Source organism: Cotesia typhae, unplaced genomic scaffold (assembly GCF_013202065.1).
Source record: "Cotesia typhae breed Kobodo isofemale line unplaced genomic scaffold, CoteBio_Ctyphae contig_69, whole genome shotgun sequence".
Lineage (NCBI taxonomy): Eukaryota > Metazoa > Arthropoda > Insecta > Hymenoptera > Braconidae > Cotesia > Cotesia typhae.
The window spans coordinates 1,501,636-1,522,689 of record NW_027423763.1 but is presented as its reverse complement, the minus strand read 5'-3'; the positions used below and the strand labels follow the sequence as shown (position 1 = coordinate 1,522,689).

Sequence of the window (21,054 nt, the reverse complement as noted above, 5' to 3'; positions counted from 1 at the left end):
TGATAATAAATCCCCCCTCCCCTTACCCCGGTAGAGGTTAACTCTAAAACTTTATAAACAGCAAACGTGAAAGAAAAGCAAAAAATCATGTTATTAAATTTACCTTAAATTTTATTATCTCATCAATACTTTTAGTGTAAGTTGTCACAAACTTTTTGATAGGATGAATTTTTAAAATATCTAGTTTGCTTAAAAGTTTTAAAACTTGGCAGTTTGATGCAAACATTTTTATCTATGCTAAAAAGTATCTGTTGTTAATTATTAAGACCCCCGGTAAATAATTCAAGAGTATCTTCTTTTCTAAATAAAATTTATTATTCACTTGATCGATCTATACTCCAAGTAAGTGCTTTTTCTTTTTTCTCGCCCGGAAAAAAAGTAAACTAAAATTCCGGCTAATTTTTATAGTATCGGGGTCATCTTTAAAAATATGACCGCAAAGTTGTTTGTTAGTTAGTAAATTTAATAAAAATAATATGACATACTTATTGAAAGCCCTGATTAAAAATATTGATTGAAAAGTATTGGGAATCAGTCACCCTATGTGAACTGTATATCTATATATACATGAAAAAGAATTGAAATTATTCAAAAGTATTCTAATTTCATCATTTTTAATCCTTTTCAATCAATATTTTTAACCAGGGAGTCCGCCATCTTGTCTTATGAATATATAAGCCAAACATATGAGTACAAAAGTAAGGTTATTTTATTTTATTATATAGAATTTTTTATTAGTAATCGTTATTGAAAAGAAAGTAACATTTATGTGAAGATAAACGACGATCGAAATGCGGAAAAACGCTTCCGGAAATTAGAATTGCAAATTTCATTTTCTTAATGGGGCGGCAGCGCCTGTGGAACCTTGAAATGCCTTACATTTTCTTGAGCCTTCAACCTGGAGCCCGGTTAACCATTCCATGCAGGTCAGATCGTTTAGCAATAATAAAAAATATCGTAAATTTAAAAATACGAGAAAAAAGAAGTAAGCCGAGGGAAGAAATAAAAAATTTTATAAAGTATTGTATAGTTAATTATTAATCAGGTGATTCCATCTGTTTGTTTTCACAAGTTTAACTTGTATTAATAAATTATATTATTCGATAGCAAACTGAAACCGAGGAGATGACTAAGTCGTAGAGTGGACTTCTGGACAGTTGAACAGTTCTAGAGAAACTTGTGGCAAGTCTGGAATAGATACCGAGTCTACTGATTCTTGAAACTTCAGTTGGTAATGCTCCGATGTCTCATGTCCCGGAATCAACTTTGTGACGGGTGTCTTCTTATCTAATTACACTTTTCTTCATAAAATCTAATTACAATTCGATTACCATGCGATGGATATTTTTCTTTCAAAATATATAAGAGACTTTTTCAATGATACCAAATTTACCCATAAAAATCCATTTTGGTTATTTTCTTCATGATATATTAGATTATTTTTATATTTTCTTGTTATTTTCCGACTGGAAGCTAACTTTAAGATCCTTTGGTAAGAATTGCATCATTAATTAATCTCTCGGACGAAGATGGAAAGCCGGGTTGTAACTTGGAGGTTATCTGAATCTTAAAAGCAGAAACATTTTATGAAGATCGGTTACAACTTAGCTTCTTCTTCTTCTTCTTCAGAAAAAGAAAACTCCCGTCTCCCATCAGGATAACCAGAGATAATATCTCGAGTTAAGATCCTCGGCGTAAACCTCACGGCGGGTTATCAAATTAAATAAATACCAGCGAGTCTTAATCCGGCTTGACTTGAGACCTGAAATTTCTGGGTTAGGTGAGTTAGTGAGTGAACAAAGAGAATAAGTGGGAGGGAAGGGCAAAAGAGAGGGAATAAATGTGTCTAAGACATAAAAAAAGGTTTAAAAGGCTACTTATTGTATTGTAGGATAGGAGTAGAAGCCAATTTGGTGTTTCGAGGCTCTGTTCCTCGTGTGTTGGATTGTCGTTTCCTCGGATGGGCTCTCGGTAAACTGCCAGAGTATAAAAACGGTGTATAGAGAAGCGTAAATTGTTAAGGCGGTACCCGGGTAGTTATAAATTAGAAAAGAGGCAATCTTGCTAGCTCCGCTGTTTTCTCACTTTCTTTCCTCTCGTTTCTTACACACTCGTTACCAGATGTAACCTCTGAGTTCTTCGATCTGTCGAATATGTCGAGAGATAAAATATATTTTTTTTTTTCTATTTTGTTTTTCAAGATATTATTTATCAGTTTTATCAACGTCATTTAATAATTGATTAAATTAAATGGATTATTCTCACCGATTGAATTTAAACGGGTGAAGAAACACCAGAGGTGGAAACGTCACGGGTACTGCCTTTTTAATATCTATAATATTTCCAGTCAATATTCTTCATTTATCTGCGATCCATCACGTTCCCGCGACATGAAACCGGATGCCCTGCCATTCTTCAAGCCTAGCTCTCGACGCACCCACCTCGACCCGTCAATCTGTAGCTCAATCTGTTTAAATTTATTAAATAACTTAAATAAAACTCTACTTTCATATTTATTTCTTCTTTGGTTATCAAACAGAGCTTTGTATTTACTTTCAATTAATCCTGGAATTTTAAGCTCCTTTAGGACCATCAACTCTTAAATATTGATGTTTTTAAAGATATAAGCTCATATTTATATTTATGTTACACTCATCAAGAGCTTTCATTTGAGTATCCACATGCATTTTTTATATATTTTTCATATATACATATATATATACATATATATATATATATATATATATATATATATATATATATATATATATATATATATATATATATATATATATATATATATAAAAAATTGATGTGGGTATTTAAATGAAAGCTTTTGATGAGTGTAACATCGGGATGAGCTTATATCTTCAAAAATGTCGACAGTTTACGAGATGCAAGGTCATTCTATATTTATGTATTTAGAGATAAAGCATTTTCGAATGCAGAAAATGAAGAAGAAATAGAATAAAAATTACTAACATTAAAAATATTGTCGGATCGATTAATCCGGTTGAGAAATGGTCTCGAGAAGATGTTGGAACACATTGGAAAGTAAATGATTGCTAGTAGATTGGATGACTCTGGTTTGTCAACATGAACAAGTAGAAGAAGATAAAGATTTGAAAGCATAGTTCAGCTGAAAATAGCCGATTCAATAGACATTTAGATGGTCAGTATGGTCACGCCTTAATCTCGTCAATGGCGAGGAGCTTCCAGATGGCTGATCAACTTGGTCGCTCATGTGATTTCAAGTTGTTTGCAGTGGAAAAAAGGTAAGGACCGATTTAATCAAGTTGAGAAAGATCGACCCTTTCCTGATTTTCTCAGCAGGCACTCTATTTTTCAGCTGGTAACTGAGAAAATAAGTCCGGATTTAATTAAATAATTTTTTGTGATAATAAATTTATTCGAAAATAAATTTATAATTTTAAAAAGTCATCTTCGGGTGATTTATTCTCCGTCAAAGTCAGAACGATTGATAGTCTGTAATGAGATAAAAGTGAATTTAAAATTTTAGATTTAGATTTATCAAAATCAAGATTAAAAATTTATTCGAGTTATTAATTAATAATTAATTAATAAATAATATTTGGTTTTAGTAGTTAAAGAACTGAAAAGAGAAATGAAATGACGTACATTAAAGTACCGGCGAATTAGATGTTAGATAAGACCTTGGGTGCTAATGACTGGAAACTTCCGAAACTCCAATTACAGCAGGCGACGCTAAGACTCTACAGAGTAGACTGGAGAGAGAGTCCCTCCTCATACTACCAGGATTTTCTAAAGGACCAGATGAGAAAAAGAGAAAGAATAAAACAAAATGGTTAAGATAGTGAAGCTTTACGAGTGAGTGCTGAGATTGAAAAGTCCTGGTGGAAAACTACTTAGATGTAATTAGAAAAAAGCATTATTCTTTTTTTGCTTAACCAACATACAGTTACACTATCCAGTAGATCAACACCCAAACAAAATTACTCAGCTTACTTTTAAAGCGATAACTGATTTTGATTAATGGGTTATTGATTGCATACATTTAAAGCGCAATAGCTTTTTGCCAAAAGATATTCCTATCCTGGATATTTCTTAGGATGGCTAAGTAAATATGTATGTAGATACGTAGATACCGGGAGTAATCAGGGTCGTTTTTGCGGTTACATCCCCAAAGCAGGTTCAATCAAGTCCCAATTGCTCCTAGAACCTAGATACAGATATGCTTGGGAATTTCTTATTAGAAAAAGGAAAAGAAAGACCTAATTGGTTAATTTTTAAAGAGGAGAATAATTAAATCCCAATTTGCCGAAGTTTGTTCGGTTAACTTAATCTTAATAAATAAAAATGTAATTTAATTACGTTCATTTGTGTTGTACTGTTAAAAAGTAACTGCTGAAACATAATAAAATAGTTAAAGTATAATATACCTTTGGGGTTGCGAATCTGAAAGCGTTAAATAAATGACACATTTTATGAAGCAGACTGAATTTTATATGCCAAGCAAATTTTACGTTTTTTCTCTTTTAATTTAACAGTTTAACCACTTTGTTGACTACGTAAAAAGGCTATTAACTTAATAACCCTTTCTCGAGTAATTGGTTTAAACAAGGGACAAAATTTTAGTTAATTTGTCGGCCGTTGGGGGCTTAAAGGAGAAAAATTATTTGTATATTGTTAGCTTGAGTGTACATAATAATAAAAAGTGACAAAGTGGGTGATATTTAAATTTAGAGAATAAAAAGGAAAGGACTCTTAACAAGTGGACAGGTGGATCCAAGTGCTGGACTTGTGTATTCAAGTGTTGACGCAGACAACTTTCTGGAAGTCGTTCGCCGTGTGCGTGGTTTAGATCAAGGAAAGAGGACGGAGAATAATAGAGCAGCTACTTGAATAGATGGCGTCAGCTGTTATGTATTGCGACAGTAAACTGCCTCAAACTACGGAAAGAATTGCGTTAAATTTTGGGATTTCGTTATCTGACTTTTGTTATCACAAGTGTTAAGTGAGCCTATTTAAGTAAATTTAATAGCTTAGAGCTCCGCGAGATGTCTATTTATTCTCTTTCCCCTTCAATTTGGCGTCAATATAGATTAATACATAAAATCTATTTTATAGTTTTTCTTGACCCAGTATGAATAATTATAAATATCTAATAATGAATTAATAATAAATATATAATAGATAAAATTGCTTATGCACGCGTTAAATCGTTTGTGGAAACAATTGAACCGTTTCGCAAATTGATAATTCGTTTATGGTGGACAGAACATTGGAAGGTATTTTGGCAATGCCTATTTTAATTCTCTCTTTTATGCATTTGCACCGTTCGTTTTTTGGATTTTTTGTTCCTCTCATCGATTCTGGTTCCCATTGCGATATATCCGAATTAACAAGCCTTGTGGGACCGTTCGCTCAGCACTCGTTGATGGATATTTTTTTTTATTTTTTTTATTTTTTTATCAATCATGAATTGCCCGATAATCGCATCTCACTCAGCACTTGCTTCATTTTAGTCGGTCATAGTCTGCAACAGCAATCGTATGCTACACCATAATGCTTTTTCATTCGTTAATTTTATATTAATTAATTTAATTGATAATTAAGAATTACCCAAACTCGACTCTGGAGTAATTATTGTCACTCGTTAACATAAATAATTATCGTAATAATTAGATCTTTTTTTTTTTTTTTTTTTTTTTTTTCGTCAACTATGGTCAAAAATTCCGATCAAAATTATCCATTATTTTATTTTATTTATTTATTAAATTGTCATTTATTTAGTGTCTGACTCTCGGGTAGGATACACTCACTGTTTTATTGATTCATTTCCACTTCCAACTTCCCACGGGGTTTAGAACTCACCACTTCAATTTTCTTTTTACTTTTATATTTGGAGTCACCCGCATTTTACACCAACCGCAGACTATCCCGAGTGTCCAAAATTGTCGACATTGATCGACTGTCGCTGTAACGTTAAAATCTAGTTAAATACAAGTAGTGTGAGGATCCGACAGTGCGTCCACGCATCTCCTGCCAGTTAAATTTAACTGTTACACGTGCCAGAGCTATTGAAACATAAATTCCTTTTTTTTTTTTTTCTCTTTTAACATATTTTTAAACTCCAAAAAACTCCATCCAATAATTCAACAATGATACGCAACAGGAAAATAAAATAACAATGCGTTCATTCTTGCTTTTCAATTAAAAAGTAATAAATCAACGGACCGTGCATTTTTTCATACTGTTGCTGCGACAATTACCAAAAAACGGTCAAATAATTAAATAACATTTTCAATCCATCCGATAAAACTAACCTTTTATGTTATATATTTTCATTATTCCGCTTAAATTTTATAAAATATCTAAATTTTACCATGTAACGCTGTTATAAAAAATTTTTTTAGATTTTATTATTTATACACTTCATTTCTGTTAATGTCTACTTTCTTAAATATTGACGTTTTCTAAAATATAAGCTCATATTTATGTTACACTCATCAAGAGCTTTTATTTGAGTACCCACATGCATTTTTTATATATTTTTCATATATACATATATATGATTATGATATATATATATATATATATATATATATATATATATATATATATATATATATATATATATATATATATATAACTGTTGTAAAATCCAGATGTAAAATAAAAATTAATAGAAAATTTTTACAGTATAATTTATATAAATTATTGGAAGCATTTCTATATAATTTCCTCTCGAAGTAACTAGAAAATAAAAATAATGTCAGTGTATAATTTGAAAATGTATTTCACGTGAAATCAGATTTTCCTTGAATGGTGAACAAAGAAATTTACCTTGAAGAAATTCTTGTGTAGATGGAATGAGAAAAAAATTACAGGGAACATAATAGACAATGCAAGTCACGTGTTAATCAGTGCGTACTTTAATCTAGTTTTAGTCCAGCGAAATAAAAATTTAATCGAGTATTTCTTATTTGGTAAACTAAAAGTTGACTTGATTACAGATGATGGATTTATAAAACATTTAACCATTGATTAACTGGGTTTATTACCTAGTCAGTCTGTTGGATCAAAGACACAACAACACCTAGGTTGGGTATAAAAGCCGTGCATTCTATTGTGGAGGTTGGGTAGTAGTACGATCCTGGGAAAAACGAACCCAGCTCGTTTATTTTACCGGAAACAATGAAACAATTGTACGGAAGGCAGCAATCAGAAATGAGATCTCAGTCTCTGGGCTTCGGTTTGTTTACGATATCCGTATTTTCTTTTACTGTTATTTTGTATTTTACTTTTTACAGAACAGTACCGAGCTCTGCTCAACATCTTTGCTTTATAGTTTTATAAATTTTATCCTCGAAAATTCTCTGTTACATTGAATGCTTTGTCAATAGCTCGCAACAAATCTAAAGATCTAAATGCCTTTCGATAAATCAAATAGTAAATAATTTACTGAGTGATCATCTATTCATAAAGTTTTTCGATTTTTTATTTTCAACTAAAAAGGACTGTTGTTGGAGTTGGAATTTATATTTTTAAAAATATAAGCTCATCCCGACGTTACACTCATCAAGACCTTTCATTTGAATACCCACATCAATTTTTCATATATTTTATATATATATATATATATATATATATATATATATATATATATATATATATATATATGTATATATGAAAAATATATAAAAAATGCATGTGAGTACTCAAATGAAAGCTCTTGATGAATGTAACATCGGGATGAGCTTATATCTTCAAAAACGTCAATATTTAAGAAAATACAGTGTAATTTAACAAAAGTCAACAATATGATAAAAAAAATCATTTAGCAAAGATATACGAGCAATAATTTCCACAATACATTAAAAGCTTCCTGTTAATTTCTTGTGAACGTTGATAAGCCGATAAAAATGCATTTATAAAGAAAAATGAATTAACGACTGGCCTCGCTAATGGTTAATAATTTATAAGAAAGATTAACCTTGTAAATTTGTTAAATTGAGATTACCACGGAGATTCGTACAAAAGTATTTAGCATGAAAAAAATATCAGGATCCACATACATAAATATAGAGGTGTGTGGTTGTAGTGAGGAGCTAATTGAGAAAACCCGGTTGAGTTTCCGGGAGAGCGTTGATCGCTCGAAAAACAGTGGGTGCACTGGAAGCGAGCCTGGAAGATAGAGACAGCAAGAGAAGACTATGCTGTGGCTCAGCTGGAACAACGGAAGATTAATTGCTTTAATTTCCTAGACATGATTAATCATAATTAACAGGCTGTCGGGCACCGGTTAAGATCGGGTAAAAATGAAGCCCTCAATCGTAGATCCAAAAAGTCTGCAGGTATTTTTGGGGTTATTTTGATAATTGTTGGGTAAACGGTAAATGGTAAACGCTCCCCTACGTAACGCTGGCGATTAATCATTCAGATATTAAAAGCAGCGCTGATTTAACTAAATAGCTTGCGGGTAGAATAAATCCCGAAATAATTCCCACATAAAACAATGTTTTTTCGTGGAAATTAAGAGATTGCGATAATAGTCTGGGCGTTAGTAGTCATAACCGAGGCAAAGAGTTTAAAAGGGTACGGAATAAAAAATCTTAAAAAAAAAGTTTAACGAGAAAGAGAACAAGGAGTCGGCTCTGAAATTACTTTACCACTTTCCGGCGTTATTTATCGCGCCTCTTATTACATCTCAACTTTGCCCCGACCTACAGCATCCATTTAACTGTGTCCTGTCCGCTTTTAACTTTTAGCTGCTGTTTATTTATTTATATCCTTAAAATCAGCCTTGGAAGTGGATTTTAATCCTGGGCCCATGGTATCAGGATTCTATCCCTGGACAAAATATCATCGAAGCTAAATATCACTGCAACAGAGTATTCAAATATATAAATATTAATCTTTTTAAGATTAACTACCAGCCTTACAGTCGGTATGTGAATTATAAATAATTAAAATTTTGCTTTATATATTAAATAATAACTTTTGTTAAATTGCACTGTACTTTTTTAATTATTGAAATTTTTAGAGATATAAGCTCATCCCGATGTAACACTCATCGAAAGCTTTCATTTAAATACCCACATGCATTTTTTATATATTTTTCATATATACATACATATAAATATATAAAATATATGAAAAATTGATGTGGGTATTCAAATGAAAGCTCTTGATGAGTATAACAGTGGGATGAGCTTATATCTTTAAAAATGTCAATAATTCACAAGATACAAGGTAATTTCTTAATTACGTATCTGGATAATTTGATAATTTTTTTCCAAATTTATGATTTTATTAAAAAATTTAATTATTCAAGATATTTTGTTCGGAGATATTTATTTTGTTAATATTTAGTCCAGAAATGAAAAATCACGGAACCGGGGCCCATAACCTGTAGGACAAGCATTATTCCGGTGAGCCGGTTCAGTTTCGGTTATTGCTTTCGGAGATGAATAAGAACGACAAGAATGAGGAGGGAAAAGTTATCGAGTTTCGTGTAATAATCCACCGAAATCTCAACTCGGAGGGAATCCGAGCTAACATTATATCAGGAATAAGACCAAAAAATAAATAAAAAAAAAAAAAAAAAGAGCAACCACAAGAAGAAGTAAAAGTTGGTGTAAGCTCTATCTAGTTCTCAGGAGCCTTGATCGAAAAGTATTTCTCATTTGGCCTTTCAGAGCGTCTTAGGATTACGCTAGGTGCTAAGAAAGAAACCAATACTTGCTTTTATTTTATTTACTTCTCCGGTTCCTATCTCAGAAATATCCTTAGACTTTTGTCGGGGGATTTATTTTAAGATTTAATTCATTTTGTAGATTACCAAGCAAAAAGCACACCTGACAAATAAAAAATCGCTAAGAATATTTTAAAATGCAACTCTTGCATCCATTTTTTTCAATAACGCCAATCAATCGCCACTTTATCGACCGCCAAAGAAAACTTCTTGACCTTCGGCGCCTCTTTTATGCCACGCCGATAATTAAAACTCTCAAGGATAACCGAAAGATTTCGAAATAGTGACATCAGATAATAAAAATATCACTTTTGAGGAATTTTTCAACAGATATTTATTTATTTTATGCTTATCTAAAGTCATAGCTGTCATAAAAAATTTATATTTTTATTATGTTAATCAATCAACGTGACAGTTATCGTTCTTTGTCATAAAAAATGGTTTTTTTAATCAGCTTCGTGTTTAGAATATTTTTTTCCAACCGATTGACCAATTTAAATTCTTTATTTTTAAAATTTAAATTGTTGAAAAAATTTACCGAAAAAAAAATCCAGCTATTTTTAACGCAAAAAATTAATTTAATTGAATGAATAATATTAATATCTTGGCGTTTTTTTTTTTTTCTAATCGAGCGAAAATTCCCGCCAGTGTTTTCATTTTAAATGAAAACTAAATAAATCACTTGTCAACAAACTTGCATAAAAAAAAACAGCAAACTTTCCGGAAACATCGTATCAATGTCATCGCTCATTATCGCATAATAATAACAACCAATTGCGATAGTATAATTGCTGATAATGCAATATATTTTACACTCAGGCTCCGCCTGAGTGTCTGTGTGTACGACGGAATCTTTGAACTCAATTTTAGAAAGATCAAAGACAAGGATTTAAGGTTTTTTTGGACGAAAAAAATAATATAATTTTCAATGAATTTTAAATAGTGATTCAAAATTTATTTTATTATTGACCTTTTTAAAGATATAAGCTCATTCTGATGTTACACTCTTCAAGAGCTTTCATTTGAGTACCCACATGCATTTTTCATATATTTATCATATATACATATATATATAATATATATGAAAAATTGATGTCAATATTTCACAAGATACAACGTCATTTTTTAATTATGTACCTTCGAATCCAGTCTAAATATTTATCACAATAAATTGATTATTGATAAGAATGAAATGAAACCTTGAAAAGGCACAACTCCAGCTCAAGAATTTTTATTATTATTATTTTGTTATAACTTTAAAAATCATTTGTGACACAAAAATTTATTATAAAATGTAATAAGTTAATAATAATAATTAAAAAAATTGATTTTACGATAAATATTTAAATTTTTCTTGTTTTTATTATTTAAAACAATAATTTACTTAAATTTGCATCTGTAGTACAAAAATGATCTATTAGAACTCTTAAGCAAAAACGAAAAACTACTTTCACTGGATTTCCTTGAAATGTTTCCACTTTTATACCTGCGGACCGTAGATTGAGAAATCTAGATCGCTAAAATCCCTCGTTAGTATCAACCGATAACCTTTTCATCTCTTCATTTTTAACTGATAGAGTTTCAAGTCCAAGGAATAGCCGATAAACAAAATAAACAAAATAAAATAAACAGATAATTTTTCTAGTTATCCGTGAGAAATAGTCGGAAATTTAGCAAGGTTGGAATTGATATCATCAATCTGGAATAATTATAACAAGCCGGCCCTGGTTCCAAAGGCCGAACTCTTTATGATTGAGTCCGAAGGATACTCGAGGAAGATCACTGACTTGGATTTTAACCCTATTCATGTTTGAAGGTGACAGTAACTCATTAAGAAGTGAAGGAACTGGAAAGTCTCAACAACGGATTAACGATTAAAGTGATTAATGTAACAGTTTAGGATAGCACGTGGAAGTGCTTGGGATTGCTGTGCAATCTTGGATTGAGAGGGAAAGCAAGACCTCTGCACTATGCTCGTACTCATACTCTACTCGGACTTTACTTGTGTTATATTATTTTATTATGTTACACTGCTTACGGAGTAATTGCTGTTGCATGTGATAGTTATACGGCTCGGTCGACTGCGTTTGTCCAAATGACCAGCTATTCTTCAAATCAGTCGCTCTTCGGCATTCGATCGAGACATTTTATTATTTTATATCTTCTTCCAGGTAATTCATCTTTTACTACTGCTTTATTATTATTTTATTGTTTTTATATGTATTTAGACGTTACATATTCTTATCGCAAAACAATAAGCGTGAATTGCTTTAATTTAATTATAATGATACGCAAGAACTGGGTTAGTGAAGATAGTTTTTAAAATAACGATTGACTTTGATCGGTTTTAAATTCATTATTATTAGTTTTTTTTTTTTTTTTTTTTTTTTTTTATTGAAAATAAATTATTAATTTTATTACGATAAAATAGAATTTTATCAATTTTTAATAAAATAATTGTGAATCTAATTTTTTTTTTTAAATACAGAGTAAAATTAATTTTTATTATAATTTTGATATATTTTTACAAATTAATTGTGATAAAAAAAATTTATTATAAAATACAAAAATTAAATAATTTTTAGGTGATTTTCAACGCGCTATAACTCCGAGAAAAAAGATCGTACAGCAAAAAAAAAATAGGAAATTGTAACTTCAAGTGTCTAGTTTTCAGATATGACCATAAAAAATTTTTTATCATGTTCGAGTCTGGAGAAATCCTAAAAAAACCACAAAAAAAAAAAATTTCCAAATTTTTCCTCGTCTTAAAAAAAATCCACGGGCTTCAAAAAATTTTTTTTTAAAAAAGTACTTTTTCACTTTGACAATCAATAACTTTGGAAATAATGATTGTATAAAAAATCGAGGGACGGTTTTGAAAACTACACGATATTCTCTATAAGATACTGTGGATAGTTTTTGTCAAAAAAATTTTTTTGAATTGAAAACTTTAATTGAAAAGACGACAAAAATTCGCGTAGTTAAGGATATTTGGATAACTTGGTATAACTTTGGATTAAATGGATGAACAAAGGATATTGTCGGTAATTTTTAAGCTACAAGTGTCTCCTAAAATCCCTGAAAAATTCAAAACGCTGCGATTTTTTTTCATAGTGTTTCGAAACTTCAAAGTCTTTGGTTTTGCAAAAATCACCATTGTGAGCAATTTTTCGATTTTTATTCATTTTTTCAATGAAAAAAAATTTTTTATCTCAAAAATACAGCATAAATAATAATAATAATAAATTTTTTTTTCTTATTGTAAATAGAAATTTTTTTCTAAAATTCAAAGTAGAACAAGTTTTTTTTAATTATTATTTTATTACATTTTATAATAAATTTTTATTGATCACAAATAATTTTTAAAATTATTACAAAATATTAAAAAAAAAAAAAAAAAAAATTTTTTTTATTACACCTTACTTTACAGTTAAGTAATTTAATGAGTGCGTGAAAAATTCAGCCTTCTAAAATGATTCGCGAATTAAAATAAAAAAAAATACCGATTCTCTGAATAAAAAAAAGGTTCTATTTGGACGTAATAATTACAACTTCCTCATTAAAACAAATCTATATAATAATTGAAAAAAGGCCAATATACATATTTAAATATATGATAATAAATTCATAAATGACATGTTTATGACATATTAATTTCTACGTTAACAAAAAACAGTGACGATAAATTACCAGGGGTTAATTGATATTGTAATAGATAACATAATAGCGATAGCAATAAATCGGTAGTATTAGGTGTAATAACTCTACAATTAAATAATAATTATCTATTTAAAAACTCGGGATGGTTTTTTTTTTCTCAATCCGTCAATTGACATGCGTTGATTTATCACGCAGAATCTTTAAATAAATGCGCCGTTCTTCATCCAGTAAAGAAATATTATTTATTCTGAACAGTATGAATCTACTTGTATAAATAATTACTTTTAATTAGTATGAAATTTTAACAAAATTGCGATATGACAGCAATTAAATATTTTTCAGATGTCAGTAAGCCATAAAACGTACGAGTGCTGCAATAAAACTCGTAAAACGCCGATCGTAATAGCTTCTTACATAATTATCAAGAGTTGTCATTTGAAATAAAATTTTAATATCGCAAGAAGATTCTAGGTTCGCAGGACGAGGCTCAAAGAAGAAAAATAAAACGAATAAGGACAAAAACAAGAAGAAGAAGAAGAAGAAGAAGAATAAAGTGGTGGTAGATATGAGAATGCGATCGGTACTTGGCCGTCAGATGCTCACGTGAAGGTGACCGAGACCGGTTATTGTTGCTGCGATACAGACAGTAAGATGTCATTTGGATAGTGAATTTTCCACTCAAAGGACGAGAGTGATTTTAGAAAAATTTTTGCAACAAACTCTAGTGCTTTTGGACCAAAAATCGTGATTTACAAATTTATTTTTTATTATTTTTGTGCTTAAGGGATTTTTTTCTACCGCTGAATTTTCTGGAAATTTTGTAAGTTTTTTTTTTTTTTTTTATTTAATATTTGTCTTGTAAATTTTTTTATTGTTTCAAAAATCAAAAATTCTATTTTTTATTAATTTAAAATTTTTTACATTTTAATTATTTTTAAAAATTATATAAATTTATTTAATGTAAAAAATTTTGTTAAAAAATTCTAAATTTTAGTAAATATTTGCAAAAAATAACAATTTTAATATTCATTTTTTTTAACGAAATTTTTTTTAAAAATACATAAAAAAAATTATCTTAACTATTGAAAATATAAGCTCATCCCGATGTTACACTCTTCAAGAGCTTTCATTTGAGTACCCATATGCATTTTTTACATATTTTTCATATATACATATATATAAAAAAAAAAATTGATGTGGGTATTCAAATGAAAGCCCTCGATGAGTGTAACATCAGAATGAGCTTATATCCTTAAAAAAGTTAATAGTTTGAAAGATACAAGGTAATTTTTTAATTTCAGATTTTTCTAAAAAATAAATCCTAAAATTTTTCAGCAAGTTTAAAAACTCCCCAAGATGTATCAAAGATCAGTGCTAATAAACCTGCCAAAAGCGCAAACAATAGACATAGAATTCAGCAACGTTTCCTACCAAGTGCGAACCGGTTTCCGAGCTCCAAAAAAGCCAATTTTAAAAGGGGTAAGCGGTTGCTTTAAATCCGGCGAGCTAACAGCAATAATGGGTCCGTCCGGAGCAGGGAAGTCGACCCTGCTAAACGTACTTACCGGTTTCCAAGGCTTCGACATCACAGGGAGCATCGAGTACACGAGCGAGGACAACAAGCACGGCTGGAGCTTGTACCGAAAAGCGGCGTGCTACATCCAGCAAGACGACCAGCTGCACTCGCTGTTCACGACGATCGAGTCGATGACCATGGCGGCGAACCTGAAGATCAGCAGCAGCCTGAACGACAAGGCGAAGCAGATGCTGATCGACGACATCCTGGAGACCCTGGACCTGACCAAGACCAAGGAGACAAAGTGCGACAGATTGAGCGGCGGGCAGCGGAAGAGACTCAGCATCGCCTTGGAGCTGATCGACAACCCGCCAATTTTGTTCCTGGACGAGCCGACGACCGGGCTGGACTCTTCATCAACGCTCCAGTGCATTGCCATGCTGAAGAACCTCGCCAGCGACGGCCGGACGATTGTCTGCACCATTCACCAGCCCAGTGCCGCCATCTACGAGATGTTCGACCACGTGTACCTTCTCGCGGACGGCCACTGCATGTACCAAGGCGCTCCTTCCAACACCATCTCCTATTTTGCCAACTCCGGGCTGCATTGTCCGCAATATCACAATCCCGCGGACTACATGATCGAGGTCGTCAGCAAGGAGTACGGGAACTTCAACGAGCAGTTGTTGTCCTTGACCGCGAAAGGAACCCGCTGCTGGAGAACGCCGCTGTTCGTAAAGGCTCCGATCTACGTCAACGGACTGCCCACCAGCTCCTCCGTCGACTGCAAGAAGGCCACTGTCTTCATAAATCCTCCCTCGGAGCTAGCGAGATTCTGGGTTCTCCTTAACCGCTGCATCATCCAGCTCTACCGCGACTGGACGGTCACCCACTTGAAGATCGTCCTCCATTTCCTCGTCGCAGTAATCCTAGGACTGGTCTTCGTCGACGCAGGCTCGGACGGCTCCAAGACCATCAACAACGTCGGGTTCCTCCTGATCACTTGCATCTACCTCTGCTACACCAGCATGCTCCCCGCTGTTCTGAGATTCCCAACGGAGCTCCCGATCCTTAAAAAAGAAAAGTTCAACAATTGGTACCAACTGAGAACCTTCTACGCCGCGTTCCTCGCGGCGAACATCCCCGTCCAGATGATCTTCGCGGTTGTCTACACCACGGTGTCCTACTTCTTGAGCAAGCAGCCGCTGGACCTCAACCGGTTCCTCATGTTCCTCATTGTCACCATCATGATCACTGTCGTTGCAGAAAGCATTGGATTGCTCATTGGAACCACTACCAATCCCGTAAATGGAACCTTCGTTGGCGCCATCTTGACGGCGGTTCTCCTACTGTTCGCCGGGTTCCTTGTGTTCCTGAGACACATGCCGAGGTTCATGTATTACTTTACTTATCTGAGTTATCTGAGGTACGCTCTGCAGGGCTTGGTTCAGGCCATCTACGGGAACAACAGGGAGAAATTACCGTGTCCCTCTAGTGTTGATTATTGCCACTACAGGTCGCCCTCTAGCATTCTCACGGAACTTGCTATGGCTGACGCCATTTTTTGGGTTGATATGATGATTCTTGTTGGCTACTTTGTTGCTTTTAGGGTTATTGGGTACTGCACTCTCAAGAAAAAATTGTCCGGCGCCATTTAGATTAAATTACTTTGTTAGTATTTATTATTAGCCAGTGTAATGGACGTTTATGATTATTTTAATTGATTTTAAAAATTTTAATCTATTTTAAAAATTCCCGCGCAAAAATTTTTTTAATAATTATTAATTTTTGACTTTTTAATTAAAAGCTTTTGCTAAATTATTTATTTTTTTTTATTATATTGGCAGTACGTTTATCACGGATTGAAAACTGGCCCTAAGACGCCATTTTGTCGGCAAGTTTCTAAAATCAGCTGGCTTTAGGTAAATCATTAATTTTATAATTTAAATTAAATGTTTTTGTGTTTTAAATAGGTAAAAAAATTAATTAAAGAATTATTGGTAATATTAATTAAGGTTAAACATATGATAATTTAATTTTAATTAAATTTAAGCTTAAAAATTAATTTTAAAATAATAATAATATGGTTAAAAAAAAAAAAAAAAAAAAAAAAAAGTATTTATTGTCGAAGAAACTTATGTTACGCATATTACGCAACTCGAACGAGTATGCATGACACGTTTACGATTAATATTTCTATTGTTTGATAGAACATAAGACATGTACAGTAATATATAATGTGTAAAAACACGCAATAGATCAAAGGTCTAGCAATTTTTATGTTTATGTAAATAAAAATTTAAGCATTAGATTGTAAGTTTTAGGAAATAATAAAATTTTTTATTGTCTTTTTTTTTTTTGTAATTTAATCCCCGAAAATTGGATTATACTGTGTGATATCTGGATTATACTGGGTAATATCTGGATTATACTAGCTACTATTTAAAAAAAAATTTCACTTAGTATAATCTAGGATGATATCCAGTGTCATCTTTTTTTTTTTCCGTGTATCTTTGGCACAAATAAATCTTATTTCGATCAAATATTTCTTTTTTTTTTTCCGTGTAATTTTTTGAATGTCAACTTAAAAAAAAATTATTCAGAGGATAAATCTTTGACTGGTTTTTTTTTTAAATTCCGGTTTTGATTATAAAGGTCAATTTAATTTTTTTTTAAATAAAAATGAAGTTGTTAATAAAATTTATTTAAAAATTCTAAATAAATATTACATGACAATTATTTTTTTGAAAGATAATTGTCCCCTGGATATTTACTTCATCACGAATCAATTTATTTTATTAATAAAAATAAGTAATGATAATATTGATGACAATTAATAATAATCAAATTTAATAATAATAATAATAATAATAATAATAATAATAATAATAATAACTGATAATAACGAATATAGTAATAATAAAAAAAAAAAAAAAAACATTATAATATATAGATAATGATAATTATAATTATTTAGGCATGCGAGACTGCTTTGTTTTAAATATTATTTATTTACAATTACGCGAGATATGTTTTGTAACGATTGGATGATATTATTACTATTACCTCAGCATTGTCTAGACAAATGAATAAAATATAAATGAAATATCTCACATAAAATTGCTTAGCAGTTTTCGCTACCGCCCATTAATAAATTTCAGAGATCACGGCAATTTTTCTTAGACCCTAGTCTTCTCAAGTAAACACAAGGCTCCCGAGGATAATAATTATTAATTACATAACATAAGTACTGTGCAAGAGGAATCACGGTATTGGAAATTTATTATTGTTGTTGATAAAATTCTTGGGCTTCGCGATTTACTATTATTTACAAAATACCGCCACAAGTTTTTTAAGAATTATTAAGGAGCCTCGTAGTCATGTCAGAACAATTAACAATTACCATTTCATTTTTATCATTTGTTATTTTATATATATATATATATATATATATATATATATATATATATATATATATATATATATATATATATATATATATATATATATATATAATTGTTATTCTTTTGCAATCTCACAAATTTTTTTTTGCATCGATTTCGCTGAATTTTTTTTTTTTTTTTTTTTTCGTTGCCAGGGCTAGTTTTTATTTTAGTTATTTTTTTTTTTTTTTTTTGGTTAGAAAAATTGTTCATGGTTATGCTGGGCTGTTTTGATTTGTGGAAATTTTATTTTAAATTAACGCTATTGTTTTTTATAACCAAAAAAAAAAAATATTTGCAAAAAAAGTTGGGTCATTTTAAAAAAAAAAATTAATTTTAAATATTTGAATTTAAATTTTTTGGCGCTATTTTTTTACAAGACATTTTAAGGTTTAGTTCGGCCATTTTGATTTGAAATAATTTTTTTTTAATTAAATAAAAAAAATTTGAAGCTAATTTTTGCAGATAATATTCTATGGGTAAGTTGGGCCATTTTTAATATAAAAATTAAGGCGGTAAAAAAAATGAATTTTAAATATTAAAATTGAAATTTTTCGGCGCCATTTTTTAAAATGACATTTTAAGATTAATTTCGGCCATTTTGATTTGAAAAAATTTTTTTTAACAAAACTATTGTTTTAAATGAAATAAAAAAAAAAAAAAAAGTGAAGGTAATTTTTGCAAAAATTAAAAATTGTGGTTATAAAAAAACTCAGGCGATACAAAAACTAAAAATAAAAATTGATAATACACCTAGCCGCCATTTTGATTTACATTAACGACAAGCATTAACGCATGATGATTGTTTATAACCAAAAAAAAAAGAAGACATAACCTATAAGTAGGGTGATACAAAGTGAATTTTATACAAAATCGAGCACTAGATTGTTTAGATACTTAAATATTTAAAAAGAGGAACCATCGTAATCTTAAGTCTCTCGCTATTTATAAAAATAATTTTAAGCCGCCGTATTTATATATAGCAATTATTAATTATTTAAAATTGTCCTCTATAATCACAACTACAGTACTCTCCTTACGAACTTGATGCTTATTAACTAAACCTTACAAACAATTTAAATTCAATTATTTATAATAATAATTAATAATTAATATTATTGATACAATTAAAAATAAAGAAAATTTAGCGATAAAAAATCAAGTAATTTTTGGAAAGTAATATTGTTGTAAATTAATTAATAAAATTGTTGCACGTGTTATTTCTACGTATCGATTTTTAAAATTACTTATAATCATTCTCTCATTATTCAATATTCATTTATAAATATTTATATATACGTTTATTTATTAATAAATTTAATTATCCCCGTAAATGATGGTGGGCGCTATCATTTGTAAATATTTAACTTTATTTATATATTTATCATTTTATAAATTATAAAATAAGCGGTCCAAATCTACAGTTCCAATGTAGAGGCCCGCCTTTAAGTTTAAATATATATATATATATATATATATATATATATATATATATATATATATATATATATATATATATATATATATATATCGATATTTTAAATATTTTTATTTTTATTTGTTATTTTATTCCATTATTTATTTATTTATTTTTTTTTTTTTCGGCAAATTAAAATTCAACGGGATGTAAATCTTGATAGAAGCGTAATTTTTCACTCGAGTGCACAATCATTGGCTGTTTAATTTTTTTTTTTTACAATTTTAAATAATAATCATCCAATACTTCCACTCGAGATTCTACTAATTAAAATTCATCCCCGGAAATAAAATTCTGATTGATATGTTTAAAAAAAAAAAAAAAAAAAAAAAAATATTTTTTTATTACTATTGAAATAAAACCTGTCTAGTATCAGGAGTCCCGTTTATTCATAATAACATACAATATGAATAATACTTATTTATTGTCATTAGATCCCGATATGATTATAAAAAACAAATCAATCGGTATTTGTTTAATAATTATTAGAGTTATTATTACCATTATTTATAAACGGTCTATCCCAATTGGTTCCAATTACAAATTGTGCGTGATAATAGCTGCACAATTATTTTATTACCTGGCGGATCTTAATTACGGTAGATTTATCGTATTTTAAGGTTTAAATAAATTACAATAAATATATTATGGTTAAAATACGATATATGTACCGTATAGCTACTGTAGATTACAGTATTGCGATAGATTTACCGTTAATTATTTTTTATTGAATTCTACCGTGATAAGGACCCGTCAGGATCACCTCTTTAATTTATATCATTTATAAGAAACAATATACAATAAACTAGATTAATAAGAACAAAAGAGCACCCACTAGCACACATTTGATTCGCCAGATTAACCATCACCGGGTCATATTTTCGTCGCAACGACGCTTAGTTTAAATTTTATACATATTGTATATATTTGTTTTTATTCAATATATACTCTTTCGTTCATATCCATATATATGTTTATATATAACTTTTATTATCTTATTTAAGTAAACGAGAGATCGCTTTGATACCCGAGTCTTGATATTTACGTGTTTAAGTCTCTCACGGGCGAACTCGAACTGCACTCTTTTTTATTTTTTTATTTTATCATTATTTAACAAAGGACGATGCCGTCGTTTAACCTCTGCTACTGCGGCTGGACTTGATTGTGTTGGAGTGATGGTGGAGGGCCCTAAAAAAGTTAAGTTTTTTTAATAATTTTA

The 21,054-nt window shown here is 30.3% G+C and overlaps 1 protein-coding gene, 1 long non-coding RNA gene and 1 pseudogene across 15 annotated transcripts in view; 1 reads left to right on the top strand and 2 right to left on the bottom strand.

Annotated features, from left to right (window-relative positions):
• Window positions 1-1,003: 1,003 nt before the first annotated feature.
• Window positions 1,004-3,938, bottom strand: LOC141532734 (uncharacterized). The gene is made up of 3 exons (XR_012480126.1): window positions 2,983-3,938; window positions 2,266-2,467; window positions 1,004-2,144 (listed from the first exon to the last, which is right to left on the bottom strand). It is a non-coding gene; the product is annotated as an uncharacterized LOC141532734 (long non-coding RNA).
• A 7,817-nt stretch (window positions 3,939-11,755) lies between these two features.
• Window positions 11,756-17,263, top strand: LOC141532732 (ATP-binding cassette subfamily G member 4 pseudogene; annotated as a pseudogene).
• Window positions 17,264-20,190: 2,927 nt separating this feature from the next.
• LOC141532796 (protein daughterless-like) overlaps window positions 20,191-21,054 on the bottom strand; it is a 46,471-nt gene continuing 45,607 nt past the window's right edge. For all 14 annotated transcript variants that reach the window (XM_074251307.1, XM_074251302.1, XM_074251297.1 and 11 more), the window contains one exon: window positions 20,191-21,023. In XM_074251307.1, coding sequence (XP_074107408.1) covers window positions 20,979-21,023 — 45 coding nt within the window. In that variant the 3' untranslated portion in view covers window positions 20,191-20,978. The remainder of the gene's footprint in view (window positions 21,024-21,054) is intronic.